The sequence below is a fragment of the Rhinoraja longicauda genome, chromosome 4, assembly GCF_053455715.1.
Source record: "Rhinoraja longicauda isolate Sanriku21f chromosome 4, sRhiLon1.1, whole genome shotgun sequence".
Taxonomy (NCBI): domain Eukaryota; kingdom Metazoa; phylum Chordata; class Chondrichthyes; order Rajiformes; family Arhynchobatidae; genus Rhinoraja; species Rhinoraja longicauda.
Window position 1 is genome coordinate 88,367,101 of NC_135956.1, and position 15,933 is coordinate 88,383,033.

At 47.6% G+C, this 15,933-nt stretch overlaps 1 protein-coding gene across 1 annotated transcript in view; it reads left to right on the plus strand.

The window, feature by feature from the left end:
• LOC144593039 (amphiphysin-like) overlaps nucleotides 1-15,933 on the plus strand; it is a 149,851-nt gene that overhangs the window by 7,171 nt on the left and 126,747 nt on the right. Inside the window, exons 2-4 of the mRNA XM_078398452.1 lie at nucleotides 7,690-7,770; nucleotides 8,712-8,766; nucleotides 12,692-12,786. Of these exons, the coding sequence (XP_078254578.1) occupies nucleotides 7,690-7,770; nucleotides 8,712-8,766; nucleotides 12,692-12,786 (231 nt within the window). The remainder of the gene's footprint in view (nucleotides 1-7,689; nucleotides 7,771-8,711; nucleotides 8,767-12,691; nucleotides 12,787-15,933) is intronic.

A 15,933-nucleotide genomic window follows, 5' to 3' on the forward strand; every position in this document is an offset into this window, starting at 1 on the left:
TGTAGGAAAAAAAACTGCAGATGCTGGTTACAAAATCTATGTCTACCTTCTGGACAGTGCAGGTTGGTCATGACAGTGTAGGCCCGGAGGCCCGGGCGCCGCCTAACGGAGGTTGCCTAGCAACCTACCTCCCGGCCCGGGCGGCCGCCATTGGTGGAGCCGGGAGCACTTGGCCGCTGGCTGGGTGAGGTCACGTGGGGCACGGGGCGGTGACGTCACCTTGTCCAGTATTTGGGAGTGCTCTAGTTGGCACCCCTTACTGTTCAGTGTCACCCCTAAGTATATTATACAGTGTATACCCACGAATATATAATGTTTGCGTGCTCGCCACAGAAGTAGATCTACAAACACATATTACAATCGCTCCACACTCTTAAATCTCTATTCCTACAGCAACATTTCTTACTTTAATTATGATCTGCCTAAACGGTCAATAGAGGAAAGATTGAAAAGACTGGGCTTGTATTCACTGGAGTTTAGAAGGATGAGAGGGGATCTTATAGAGACGTATAAAATTATAAAAGGACTGGACAAGCTAGATGCAGGAATGCTTTCAGAGAATTGGCCTCCACTGCCTTCTGAGGCAGAGAATTCCACAGATTCACAACTCTCTGACTGAAGAAGGCAGGAACGAGGTACTGATTGTGGATGATCAGCCATGATCACGTTGAATGGAGGTGCTGGCTCGAAGGGCCGAATGGCCTCCTCCTGCACCTATTGCCTATTGTCCTCTCATCACGTGCAAGTAGAAAGTGCAAGGTCGGAGCAGTGGAATGCAGTCTGACTGTATTTCATGTGATTACAGTGCATCTCAGTCCCTGCATCTTGACCTTGTTCCTGCAGTTCTTTCCTGCAGCATTTCTGGTCGTGGCAAGGTGCCAGCTGGTGCTGTTATTGCAACTGCGGTGTTGGGATGTGTTCCAACGAGCTTGATCAAAGAGGAAAGCTATTTACAAAGGCAAAATGGCAAGGACGCCCAAGCAGTGGGGCGGGGCGATCCTTTGGCCAAGGAGCCAAGGATAAAAGGCAAGGATTAACGCAGCGCAGACAGTTGTAATTGTCAGACCGCCATTGTTGTCCTGAAAGTCACGTCACCCTTCACCAGTGCCCTCGGCTGGATGAACCTGTGAAGACTGGTGGTCCATAAACCATGAGCAAAGACTAGTGTAGGAAAATAACTGCGGATGCTGGTAACAATCGAAGGTATCACAAAATGCTGGAGTAACTCAGCGGGTCAGGCAGCATCTCGGGAGAGAAGGAATGGGTCACATTTCGCGTCGAGCCCCTTCCTCAGTCTGAAGAAGGGTCTCGACCCGAAACGTCACCCGTTCAAGGGTGAGAAACAGAAGATGAAGGTGGCATGTTTGTTCCAAATGCTGGTCCTATGATATTGTGCGGTAGATTATGTTGGTTTATCTGTGTGGATTAGAAACATAGAAACATAGAAAATAGGTGCAGGAGTAGGCCATTGGGCCACATCTAACTCCCTCTTAAATATAGCCAATGAACTGGCCCCAACTACCTTCTGTGGCAGAGAATTCCGCAGATTCACCACTCTCTGTGTGAAAAGAAACTCTCATCTCGGTCCTAAAAGACTTCCCCCTTATCCTTAAACTGTGACCCCTTGTTCTGGACTTCCCCAACATCGGGAACAATCTTCCTGCATCTAGCCTGTCCAACCCCTTAAGAATTTTGTAAGTTTCTATAAGATCCCCCCTCAATCTTCTAAATTCCAGCGAGTACAAGCCTAGTGTATCTAGTCTTTCTTCATATGAAAGTCCTGCCGTCCCAGGAATCAATCTGGTGAACCTTATGAAGATGTCCTTCCATTAATGCTGGCATTGCCCTCTCATGTTTGCTCTTCAGTATTTCGCCATGGTACTGAGCACAGCACATCACTGGCAACTGTCTCCCGGCCATTCAGGACATTTTTTACCGGTGATGCCTGCGGAAGGCACGCAGCATCATCAAGGACCACAGCCACCCAGCACGCAGGCTGTTCTCCATGTTACCGTCAGGCAGACGATACAGGATTATGGCTGCACGTACCACCAGACTTAAGAACAGTTTCTACCATCAGGCCATCAGGCTTCTGAACTCATAAACACATTTCACATCATACAGTATAAGAAAATAACTGCAGATGCTGGTGCAAATCGAAGGTATTTATTCACAAAATGCTGGAGTAACTCAGCAGGTCAGGCAGCATCTCGGGAGAGAAGGAATGGGTGACGTTTCGGGTCGAGACCCTTCTTCAGACTGAAGTCAGGGGGGCGGGACAAAGGAAGGACATAGGTGGAGACAGGAAGATAGAGGGAGAACTGGGAAGGGGGAGGGGAAGAGAGGGATAGAGGAACTATCTAAAGTTGGAGACGTCGATGTTCATACCGCTGGGCTGCAAGCTGCCCAGGCGAAATATGAGGTGCTATTCCTCCAATTTCCGATGGGACTCACTATGGCACTGGTGGAGGCCCATGACAGAAAGGTCAGACTGGGAATGGGAGGGGGAGTTGAAGTGCTCAGCCACCGGGAGATCAGTTTGGTCAATGCGGATCGAGCGCATCATATATGTTGATTATTTTTAATGTCTTTTTACCTATTTTTAATATTGTCTTTTTACCTTACTAATTTCATTTTTTATCTTATTTATCCTTGCAATATTACTGCTGAGGTGACCCGTTGTCTTGTCAAATACATTTCATTGTACCATTGACCCTGTGCCAACGTACATATGACAAATGAAACGTACTATTATTATTATTATTATTATAGATGCCTATAGTTGATCTTGTGTAGGAAAGAACTGCAGGCGCTGGTTTAAATCGAGGGTGGACACAAAATGCTGGAGTAACTCTGCGGGTCAGGCGGCATCTCTGGAGAGAAGGAATGGGTGACGTTTCGGGTCGAGACTCTTCTTCAGACTGATGTCAGGGGAGTGGGTGGGGCAGAAATAGAACGTAGTTGGAGACAGGAAGACTAGTGGGAGGTCTTACTGTCTCCGACTACATCCTGTTGGGGGTGTCCAGAACCAGGGGCCACAGTTTAAGGCAGGAAACATGTTCCCAATGTTGGGGGAGTCCAGAACCAGGGGTCACAGTTTAAGGCAGGAAACATGTTCCCAATGTTGGGGGAGTCCAGAACCAGGGGCCACAGTTTAAGAATAAGGGGTAGGCCATTTAGAACGGAGATGAGGCAAAACTTTTTCAGTCAGAGAGTTGCCAATCTGTGGAGTTCACTGCCTCAGAGGGCAGTGGTGGCCAAGTCTCTGAATGCATTCAAGAGAGAGTTAGATAGAGCTCTTAATGATAGCAGAATCAGGGGGTATGGGGAGAAGGCAGGAACGGGGTACTGATTGAGAATGATCAGCCATGATCACATTGAATGGCGGTGCTGGCTCGAAGGGCCGAATGACCTCCTCCTGCACCTATTGTCTATAAAATCACGAACTCAATAGATGGAGGGAATACACAGATTATTTTTTCCCAGGATCGGGAGGCTTTCAGCTCATTGGCCTTTATCAGTCTTACAGATAAGTTGAAAAAACTATTAGTTTAGGCAGCCTTCAGTGCTCTAGAGGTTATTCATTTGGAGCGCATACATTTTGTTGAACTCAGTCTGTTCATTGATTTCTTAATATGATATGGAGTAATTTGAACTAGTTAAAGACTGATTTATGTGACAGGGAGTATTGAGTATCGGAGTTGGGAGGTCATGTTAAAGATGTGTCAAGCTGGAAAGTATGCAGAGAAGATTTACAAGGAAGTTGCCAGGACTCAAGGGTCTGATCTATCGGGAGAGGTTAAGCCGTCTAGGACTTTATTCCTTGGAGGGCAGGTGGATGAGGATGATATAGACAATCGACAATAGGTGCAGGAGGAGGCCATTCGGCCCTTCGAGCCAGCACCGCCATTCAATGTGATCATGGCTGATTATTCTCAATCAGTACCCCGTTCATGCCTTCTCCCCATACCCCCTGACTCCGCTATCCTTAAGAGCTCTATCTAGCTCTCTCTTGAATGCATTCAGAGAATTGGCCTCCACTGCCTTCTGAGGCAGAGAATTCCACAGATTCACAACTCTCTGACTGAAAAAGTTTTTCCTCATCTCAGTTCTAAATGGCCTACCCTTTATTCTTAAACTGTGGCAACTTGTTCTGGACTCCCCCAACATTGGGAACATGTTTCCTGCCTCTAACGTGTCCAACCCCTTAATAATCTTATACGTTTCGATAAGATATCCTCTCATCCTTCTAAAATAGATCAGGTAAATGCACACTAAACTAGAACTTGGAAAGTTTCTGTTTTTGCCCGGCCTGGGTAAGAATGTGCCAGCTTCCTTCGGTGTGACAAATTTCAGGATCGAAAGGGGAGAGGAGGGAGGAAACATTGATGGAAGGCACTGATCTCACAGAGAATAAAGTGCAGTACAGGTCCATTGCCCCGGCGTGGCAACTTCAACAGCGGGAGAAGACGGCAGGGAAGAGAAAAGACATTCTGGCCTTCCATCACAGTGAGGAGGTGACTGGAGGAGACTCACTGTGATGGATGTTTCTTTTTTTTTGTTTTGTGTTGGTTTGTGATTGTGTGTGTTATTGCTTGTTTTTATTGCTCTTATTGTTGGACTGTGGGTAATGGAATCTCGTCCAAAAGACTTGTTTTTTTGGATGACAATAAAGGTTATTCTGATTCTGATGTGTGTTTGACGGCACTGGGCCCTGTTACCACTGGAGATTGGAAGGATGAGAAGGGAACACGTTGAAACGTACTGGACAGGGGAAGGCCTGGATATAGTGGATGTGGAGAGGATGTTTCCACCAGCAGGGGAGTCGAGAATTAGAGGGCATGGCCTCTGCACACAATGACGTGCCTTTAAGAAGGAGATGAGGAGGAATTCCTTTAGCCAGAGGGTGGTGAATCTGTGGAATTCATTGGCACCAACGGCTGGGGAGGCAAAGTCACTGTGTGTTTTTAAAGCGGAGATTGACAGGCATTTGGTCAGTAAGGGTGTGAAAGGGGAGAAGGCAGGAGACTGGAAATGAAAGGGAAAGATAGATCAGCCATAATTGAATAGCGGAGTAGACTGGATGAGCCGAATGGCCCAATTCTTCTCCTATGACTTCTGAACCTACGGGCCTATATGAAATGAGCTGCCAGAGGAATAGTTGAGGCAGTTACAATGACAACATGGTTTGGTAATGATTTGGAGGATATGGGTCAAATGTGGGCAAATGGGACTAGCTCAGGTGGGGCATGCTGGTGGGCATGTATGCGTCGGGCCGAAGGGCCTGTTGCAATGCTCTATGACTCTAATGATTAGGGGTTGCCAACTTCCTCACTCCCAAATACGGGACAGGGTGACGTTACCGTCCCCGCGACCCACGTGACCTCACCCAGCCGGCGGCCACGTGCTCCCGCTCCACCAATGGCGGCCGCCCGGGCCGGGAGGCGGGTTGTTACGCAACCTCTGATCGGCGGCGCCCGGGCCTTCGGACCAACACTGTCCGGAGCTAAAATTTCGGAAACCTAGAGTGTCGGGAACTAAACTGTCAGGACCTATAGCATTGGGGCCTACAATGTTGGGGCCTACACTGTCCGGGCCTACAGTGTCGGGGCCTACAGTGTCGGGGCCTACAGCGTCGGGGCCTACAGCATCGGGGCCTACAGCATCGGGGCCTTTACTAATGTCAATGACTGGTTATTTTGGTTCCATGGTATATTGCTTTGTGAATAGTGAGCGGCCTGGATAGAGTGGATGTGGAGAGGATGTTTCCACTAGTGGGAGAGTCTAGGACCAGAGGCCTCAGAATTAAAGGACGTCCCTTTAGCACGGGAGATGAGGAGGAATTTCTTTAGTCAGAGGGTGGTGAATCTGTGGAAATCATTGCCACAGAAGGCTGTTGAGGCCAAGTCAGTGGATATTGTTAAGGCAGATAGATTCTTGATTGTTACGGGTGTCAGGGGTTAAGGGGAGAATGGGGTTTAAAGAGAAAGATAGACCAGCCATGATTGAATGGTGGAGTAAACTTGATGGGCCGAATGGCTTAATTCTGCTCCTATCACTTAAGACCTTCCATAATTGTCCAAAAGCATTCTTTGACTGTGTTACAATTATTTTTTTGCCAATTTGGTTTGTTTTGGCTGTGTGAAAATGAAAGGGTCTCATAATGAATATATTCCCTTTGTTACTGACTCCTTTTTTAAATATTGATACTAATCCAAACAATATTGCTACAGTTGTGAACGTCATGGTTTTATCCCCTTATTATTTCATTTTCCATTGATATGAACCTACTTTCTGATCAGTTGAGGCAAGTTTATTCATCCCTATTATCTTTATGTCCTTTCTTATCAATGCCCGCGATATCAACTCCTTATTACCAATTGAGAATGATCTGAAGAAGAGTCTCGACCCGAAACGTCACCCATTCAGTCAGAGAGTTGTAAATCTGTGGAATTCTCTGCCTCAGAAGGCAGTGGAGGCCAATTCTCTGGATGCTTTCAAGAGAGAGCTAGATAGAGCTCTTAAGGATAGAAGATTGAGGAGGGATCTTATAGAAACTTACAAAATTCTTAAGCCAGCTTGCTGGCTTCCTCTTGCACCAAACGTTATTCCCTTATCATGTATCTACACACAGTAGATGGCTCGATTGTAACCACGTGCTGTCTTTCCGCTGACTGGTTGGCACGCAATAAAAGCTTTTCACTGCACCTCGCCACTCGTGACAATAAACAAAACTAAATTAAACTAAAACTAAACAATGTATTTAAGATAGGTGTCACAAAATGCTGGAGTAACTCAGCAGGTTAGGCAGCATCTCTGGAGAGAAGGAATGGGTGACGTTTCGGGTCGTGACCCTTCTTCAGACTGATGTCGGGGGGGGGGGGGGGGGGCAGGACTAAGAAAAGATGCAGGAAAGATGTTCCCAATGTTGGGGGAGTCCAGAACCAGGGGCCACAGTCTTAGAATAAAGGGGAGGCCATTTAAAACTGAGGTGAGAAAAAACTTTTTCACCCAGAGAGAGTTGTGAATTTGTGGAATTCTCTGCCACAGAGGGCAGTGGAAGCCAAATCACTGGATGGATTTAGGAGAGAGTTAGATAGAGCTGCAGGGGCTAGTGGAATCAAGGGATATGGGGAGAAGGCAGGCACGGGTTATTGATTGGGGACGATCAGCCATGATCACAATGAATGGCGGTGCTGGCTCGAAGGGCCGAATGACCTCCTCCTGCACCTATTTTCTATCTATGTTTCTATATATATATATATATATATATATATATATATCTTCCCCTCCCCTTCCCAGTTCTCCCACTGCCTTCCTGTCTCCACCTATATCCTTCCCTTGTCCCGCCCCCCTGACATCAGTCTGAAGAAGGGTCTCGACCCGAAACGTCATCCATTCCTTCTCTCCAGAGATGCTGCCTGGCCCGCTAAGTTACTCCAGCATTTTGTGATACCTTCGATTTGTACCAGCATCTGCAGTTATTTTCCTACACAACACGTATTTAAAATAGGTTACTTCAGTACTGACATGCAACTGGGGAGTGTTTGACTTCGTCTAAGATTAATATTAATAATTGCTTTTAGAATGAAGAAATATTCAAGCGTCAATTTTAAAACTATTTTACCCAACATTGTTCAGCATGTTCCAATGCCAACTGAATTTACTAAGTATTTACTTGCTTTTCAGGTGCTGCAGAAGCTTGGAAAAGCAGACGAGACAATCGATGAGCAGTTTGAAGGATTCGTACAAAACTTCAAGAAGCAGGAGGTAACTCGATAAAGATTTGACGTTTGTAATGAACTCCTTCTACCACCAGGGCTCAGAGAGTCATAGACTCCTTACTCCATAGACGCCTACCCCTTATTCTTAAACTGTGGCCCCTGGTTCTGGACTCCCCCAACATTGGGAACATGTTTCCTGCCTCTAGCGTGTCCAACCCCTTGATCAATATCCCCGCTGGACCTTTTCAAGACATCAACACGGCCAAATGTCCTTTAAAGTGGGATATTGTACCTGTATTAACTACTTCCTCTGGGCAGCTTGATCCATAAATGTACCACCCTCTGTGTTAAAAGTTGCCCCCCCCCCCCCCTTCCTGCTAAATCATTCCCCTCTCATCTTAACACAAGGATGAGAGGGGATCTTATTGAAACATATAAGATTATTAAGGGGTTGGACTCGTTAGAGGCAGGAAACATGTTCCCAATGTTGGGGGAAGTCCAGAACCAGGGGCCACAGTTTAAGAATAAGGGGTAGCCATTTAGAACGGAGATGAGGAAAAACTTTTTCAGTCAGAGAGTTGTGAATCTGTGGATTTCTCTGCCTCAGAAGGCAGTGGAGGCCAGTTCTCTGGATGCTTTCAAGAGAGAGCTAGATAGAGCTCTTAAGGATAGCGGAGTCAGGGGGTATGGGGAGAAGGCAGGAACGGGGTACTGATTGAGAATGATCAGCCATGATCACATTGAATTGGGGGGGTGGGGGGGAGGGGAGGGGGGGGGGAAGGGAAGGCGGGAGGAGAGGGTGGTCCAGCATTTTGTGCCTAGCCCTGTGAATTAGTTGGGAGATTTTCAGTGTCATGGGACATGGGGTGAGCAGGCAATCGAATTTATTTAAACAATACTCGGTCACTATGTGTTTCAACAGTGAAGGGTGGATATTGCTGTAAAATATCAGTACTGTTTTCACATGCTGCTTTTGCTTTGTTTCAGGCTGAAGGTGGTCGATTACAGAAAGAGCTACGAGGTTACTTATCAGCAGTGAAAGGTTGTCATACAGTTTTATATTATACATTATCATTTGTGTCTGACATTGATTGACGTACAATTATTCGGCAGTTCTTTTATATGACGTGCTTTGCTTTTGGTACCAATCACTTTCAAAGGCTTTACCCTTCGCAGCCCTGCCTGGGCTGCTAGCTATCGCGTGAAAGTTTCTTTGGTCAGAGCTCCTGTATAAAATCATGAGAGGAATAGATCGGGTAGACGCACAGAATCTCATGCCCAGAGTTGGGGAATCGAGGACCAGAGGACATAGGTTCAAGGTGAAGGGGAAAAGATTTAATAGGAATCTGAGGGGTAACTTTTTCACTCAGAGGGTGGTGGGTGTATGGAACAAGCTGCCAGAGGAGGTAGTTGAAGCAGGGACTATCCCAACATTTAAGAAACAGTTAGACAGGTACATGGATTGGACAGGTTTGGAGGGATATGGACCAAATGCGAGCAGGTGGGACTATTGTTGCTGAGACATGTAGGCCGGACTTGATTAATTCATTATACTGTTCCCAACACCCGAAGCATAAAAAAAGACACAAAGTGCTGGAGTAACTCAGTGAGTCAAGCAGCATCTCTGGAGAACATGGATAGATGACGTTCCTGACCCAAAATGGGATCCAAGCCACTTTCTGCAGAGATGCTGCCTGACCCGCTGAGTTACTTCAACACTTTGTGTCTCTTTTTGGTAAACCAGCATCTGGAGATCCTTGTTTCTACCCGAAGCATAATGTCACCAGTTAGGGCATTTCTTCTCTAACTTTAGATAGCTCCTCTGTCCCTCTCTTCCCTCTCCCCCTTCCCAGTTCTCCCACTAGTCTTCCTGTCTCCGACTACATCCTATCTTTGTCTCGCCCCCTCCCCTGACATCAGTCTGAAGAAGGGTCTCGACAACGAAACGTCACCCATTCCTTCTCTCCTGAGATGCTCCCTGACCCGCTGAGTTACTCCCGTCTTTTGTGATACCTTCGATTTGCACCAGCATCTGCAGTTATTTTCCAACACAAGAAAAGGTGCTGTTTGTAAACAGTTCACTTTAGTGAACTGCCCTAACACTGTATTATTTAGTTATTTTTAGTTTAGAGGTACAGCGCGGAAACAGGCCCTTCGGCCCACCGGGTCCGCGCCGACCAGCGATCCCCGCACACTGACACTATCCTACACACACTAGGGACAGTTTTTACATTCATTATACCAAGCCAATTAACCGACAAACCTGTACGTCTGTGGAGTGTGGGAGGAAACCAAAAGTTCTCGGGGAAAACGCACCCAGTCACAGGGAGAACGTACAAACTCCGTACACACAAGCACCTGTAGCCAGGGTCGAACCCAGGTCTCTGGCGCTGTAAGTGCTGTAAGGCAGCAACTCTACCGCGCCGGCCCACAATATTTTGCTCCAACTTTTAATGCCAAGGAGGAACGAATTATTATCTTGTTTTGTTCATTGATTCGTGAACAGAACGCTGATTGTGCTTTTCTCAGTCCAGAAATAATTTAATGAGGGCGGGAACACAAGATAGCAACCAAGGTCAAAATTGAACCCAGGTCTCTGGCGCTATTCGGCAGTGGCACCGATCTCCCGCCCCGATCTGTTCTGTTGAATACTTGAGCCCAGTGTAGCTGATTTGTTAATGGTGGAAAAACATCTAATGTCATTGTCATTACTGCCTCATGAAAGTATCTCTGTATCTGTTGCCAAAGCACTTATCCCTACCACAGCACCCTCTGCCAGTTTGTAAACGAGCAAGAATCTGGTGGCAGGACAGAGAATTGAGATACGGTTGTCAACTGTCCCGTATTAGCCGGGACATTCTGTATTTTGGGCTAAATCCGTTTGTCCCGTACGGGACCACCCTTGTCCCGTATTAGGCCGGGGAGGCGCTGTAGGCCAGGACACTGTAGCCCGGGGGCCGCTGTAGGCCCGGACAGTGTAGACCCGGACACTGTAGGCCCAGGGGCCACTGTAGGCCCAGGCACTGTAGGCCCAGAGGCCGCTGTAGGCTCGGACAGTGTAGGCCCGGACACTGTAGGCCCGGGGGCCGCTGTAGGCCCAGGCACTGTAGGCCCGGGGGCCGCTGTAGGCCCGGACACTGTAGGCCCAGGGGCCGCTGTAGGCCCAGGCAGTGTAGGCCCAGGGGCCGCTGTAGGCCCAGACAGTGAAGGCCCAGACACTGTAGGCCCGTGGGCCGCTGTAGGCCCAGGCACTGTAGGCCCAGGAGTGTGTTCGGGGAGCGGGACCGAGTGTGTTCGCCTAACGGACACCCCGGCCCGGGTGGCCGCCATTGGTGGAGCGGGAGCATGTGACTGCTGGCTGGGTGAAGTCATGTGGGGCGCGGGGCGGTGACGTCACCTCTTGTCCCGTGGTTGGGAGCGTGATAGTTGGCACCCCTAGATTGAAATCAGAACGTGTCAGGGACGATCCAGCACCTGCACAGTGGGAATCTCTGTCAATAAACTCCCGTTCATCAAAATACCAATCTGAAATCAGTCTGAAGAAGGGTCTCGACCCGAAATGTCACCTATTCCTTTGCTCCAGAGATGCTGTCTGACCCGCTGAGTTGCTCCAGCATTTTGTGCCTCTCTCCTGCTGTGACATATTGTTTGACAGGGCTGTAATTGCCAACAGATGATGACAGGCCCACATTTATCACTGATCCCCATTGCTTGACGATGAAATAATGGAGGTTCTCTGCAACTTCAAGAACAACAACTCTCACCGACTTCCACAGATGGAAACATAGAAACATAGAAACATAGAAAATAGGTGCAGGAGTAGGCCATTCGGCCCTTCGAGCCTGCACCGCCATTCAATATGATCATGGCTGATCATCCAACTCAGTATCCCGTACCTGCCTTCTCTCCATACCCCCTGATCCCTTTAGCCACAAGGGCCACATCTAACTCCCTCTTAAATATAGCCAATGAACTGGCCTCAACTACCTTCTGTGGCAGAGAATTCCACAGATTCACCACTGTGTGAAAAAAAACTTTCTCATCTCGGTCATAAAAGACTTCCCCCTTATCCTTAAACTGTGACCCCTTGTTCTGGACTTCCCCAACATCGGGAACAATCTTCCTGCATCTAGCCTGTCCAACCCCTTAAGAATTTTGTAAGTTTCTATAAGATCCCCCCTCAATCTTCTAAATTTCCAGATGTGCCGTAGAAAGCATTTTATCAGGATGCATCACAGCTTGGTTTGGGAACAGCTCCATCCAAGACCGCAAGAAATTGCAGAGAATTGTGGACGCAGCCCAGACCATCACACAAACCGACCTCCCTTCCATTGACTCCATCCACACCTCACGCTGCCTCGGCAAGGCCAGCAGCATCATCAAGGACCAGTCTCACCCCGGCCACTCCCTCTTCTCCCCTCTCCCATCAGGCAGTAGGTATAGAAGTGTGAAAACGCACACCTCCAGATTCAGGGACAGTTTTTTCCCAGCTGTTCTCAGCAACTGAACCATCCCACCACAACCAGAGAGCAGTCCTGAACTACTATCTACCTCTTTGGTGACCCTCGGACTATCCTTGATCAGGCTTTGCTGGCTTTACCTTGCACTAAACGTCATTCCCTTATCATTTATCTGTACACTGTAAATGGCTCAATTGTAATCACGCATTGTCTTTCCGCTGATTGGTTAGCACGCAACAAAAGCTTTTCACTGTACCTCGGTACACGTGACAATAAACTAAACTGTAAATCAATCGAGATCCTGCTGTAACTTATTGTTTGACGAAGTTGTAATTGCCAACAGCTGAATACAGGCTCGCATTTATCACTGATACCCATTGCTTGACAATGAAATAATGGAGATTCTCTGAAACGAGCAACAGAAATCCACCCGTTACTGAATGCAAAATTTCACGTCGAAGGGCATGTCTGGAGAACTAAACGCTCTGATCTGTTTGTATTCTGCAGGGATGCAAGAAGCCTCTACAAAGCTCACAGAGTCACTACACGAAGTGTACGAGCCTGAGTGGTATGGCAGGGATGACGTTAAAATTGTTGGCCAGGTAAGACTGAGCCCAGGTGAGATAAGCTGCTGGCTCAACCACGTAAAAAAAACACCCAATATCTTCGGTGCTGGCTCGAAGGGCTGAATAGCCTCCTCCTGCACCTATTGTCTGTTGTCTATTGTCTTTCATCTCAGTGCTATTTAGAAACATAGAAACATAGAAAATAGGTGCAGGAGGAGGCCATTCGGCCCTTCGAGCCAGCACCGCCATTCATTGTGATCATGGCTGATCATCCACAATCAATAACCCGTGCCTGCCTTCTCCCCATATCCCTTGATTCCACTAGCCCCCAGGGCTCTATCTAACTCTCTCTTAAATTCATCCAGTGATTTGGCCTCCACTGCCCTCTGTGGCAGAGAATTCCACAAATTCCCAACTCTCTGGGTGAAAAAGTTCCTTCCTCACCTCAATTTTAAACGGCCTCCCCTTTATTCTAAGACTGTGGCCCCTGGTTCTGGACTCCCCCAAACATTGGGAACATTTTTCCTGCATCTGGCTTGTCCAGTCCTTTTTATAATTTTATACGTCTCTGTAAGATCCCCTCTCATACTTCTAAACTCCAGTGCAAAGTGTAGATACAAGATTTGTTGTACTGGATTTCAGCTGTCGCAGAACACTCAATGTACAAAATATTTTGAAATCTTTTGAGCTGAAAAAAGGACTTTGGATATGCCAATTTTATTTATTTATTTCATGGCAGTGCTGCATCTCATCACCAAACAAATTGCCCATGGGAATGGAACTAATCTTTGGAACAAGGAGGAAACTGTTCAATTAATGGCAACTTCATAGAGAACCAAGATCTCCTTAATCAAGCTGTTTGTGCATACTGAGAGGCATCCAGAAGCTCCAGCACAAGGGGTCACAGTTTAAGGATAAGGGGGAAGTCTTTTAGAACCCAGAGATGAGAACGTTTTTTTTTCACACAGAGTGGTGAATCTGTGGAATTCTCTGCCACAGAAGGTAGTTGAGGCCAGTTCATTGGCTATATTTAAGAGGGAGTTAGATGTGGCCCTTGTGGCTAAAGGGATCAGGGGGTATGGAGAGAAGGCAGGTACGGGATACTGAGTTGGATGATCAGCCATGAATGGCGGTGCGTACAGGCTCGAAGGGCCGAATGGCCTACTCCTGCACCTATTTTCTATGTTTCTATGTTTCTATGCCGGTTCACTCACTGAAGTTAACTCACTGAAGTGCTGAGACAGTAAGCCTTATACTTGCCATCCAGGAGGCCTAGGCCTTCCACCAGCCTGCCTCTCCAGTAGCTGAGAAGCTGCCCTCCAGTAACAACAGTTCATAACAAGCCCACGACAAAACTTTGACCACTTCCCATATCTCGGGAGAAACTTCTCAAGGCGGACGTCGGTGGTAAAGTCCACCGTTGCCTTCAATGCACCTGCACGACCTTAGGTTGGTTCAGGGAAAAGATGTTGAAGGCGAAACCATGACACCCAGCACAAAATGGCACTCAGACAATAGGTGCAGGGGGAGGCCATTCGGCCCTTTGAGCCAGCAATGTGATCATGGCTGATCATTCTCAATCAGTACCCCGTTCCTGCCTTCTCCCATACCCCCTGACTCCGCTATCCTTAAGAGCTCTATCTAACTCTCCCTTGAATGCATTCGGAGTATTGGCCTCCACTGCCTTCTGAGGCAGAGAATTCCACAGATTCACAACTCTCTGACTGAAAAAGTTTTTCCTCATCTCCGTTCTAAATGGCCTACCCCTTATTCTTAAACTGTGGCCCCTGGTTCTGGACTCCCACAACATTGGGAACATGTTTCCTGCCTCTAACGTGTCCAACCCCTTAATAATCTTATACGTTTCGATAAGATTCCCTCTCATCCTTCTAAATTCCAGTGTATACAAGCCCAGTCGCTTCAGTCTTTCAACATATGACAGTCCCGCCATTCCGGGAATTAACCTAGTAAACCTACGCTGCACGCCCTCAATAGCAAGAATATCCTTCCTCAAATTTGGAGACCAAAACTGCACACAGTACTCCAGGTGCGGTCTCACTAGGGCCCTGTACAACTGCAGAAGGACCTCTTTGCTCCTATACTCAACTCCCCTTGTTATGAAGGCCAACATCCCATTTGGCTTTCTTCACTGCCTGCTGTACCTGCATGCTTCCTTTCAGTGACTGATGCACTAGGACACCCAGATCTCGTTGTACGTCCCCTTTTCCTAACTTGACACCATTCAGACAATAGGTGCAGGAGTAGGCCATTCGGCCCTTCGAGCCAGCACTGCCATTCAATGTGATCATGGCTGATCATTCACAATCAGTACCCCGTTCCTGCCTTCTCCCCATACCCCGTGACTCCGCTATCCTTAAGAGCTCTATCTAGCTCTCTCTTGAATGCATTCAGAGAATTGGCCTCCACTGCCTTCTGAGGCAGAGAATTCCACAGATTTACAACTCTCTGTGATCCCTGGCCTCCTGCAGTCTTCAGAGACCTTGACGACCGACAATAATCATCTCAAGGGTAGCCACAAAATGCTGGCGTGACACAGCGGGACAGACAGCATCTCTGGATAGAAGGAATGGGTGACCTTCTTCAGAGGGTCTCGACCCAAAGCTTCACCCATTCCTTCTATCCAGAGACGCTACCTGACCCGCTGAGTTACCTCAGCATTTCAAGTCTATCTTCGGTGTAGGCAGTTCCTTCCTACGTAATTATATCGAGACACTGGAAAGAAACCAGCAAAACTGTCTCCCCACAAAACCCTTCAATTTCGCTGGAAGGATAAATAAGCCAATGTCTGTATCCTCTCATGGGTCAACACTGAGACCAGCACTGAGATCCTAATTATATTCATTCCACTTTGTTGGTCAGCCTATGTTAGACAATAGACAATAGACAATAGGTGCAGGAGTAGGCCATTCAGCCCTTCGAGCCAGCACCGCCATTCAATGCGATCATGGCTGATCACTCTCAATCAGTACCCCGTTCCTGCCTTCTCCCCATACCCCCTCACTCCGCTATCCTTAAGAGCTCTATCCAGCTCTCTCTTGAAAGCATCCAACGAACTGGCCTCCACTGCCTTCTGAGGCAGAGAATTCCACACCTTCACCACTCTCTGACTGAAAAAGTTCTTCCTCATCTCCGTTCTAAATGGCCTACCCCTTATTCTTAAAC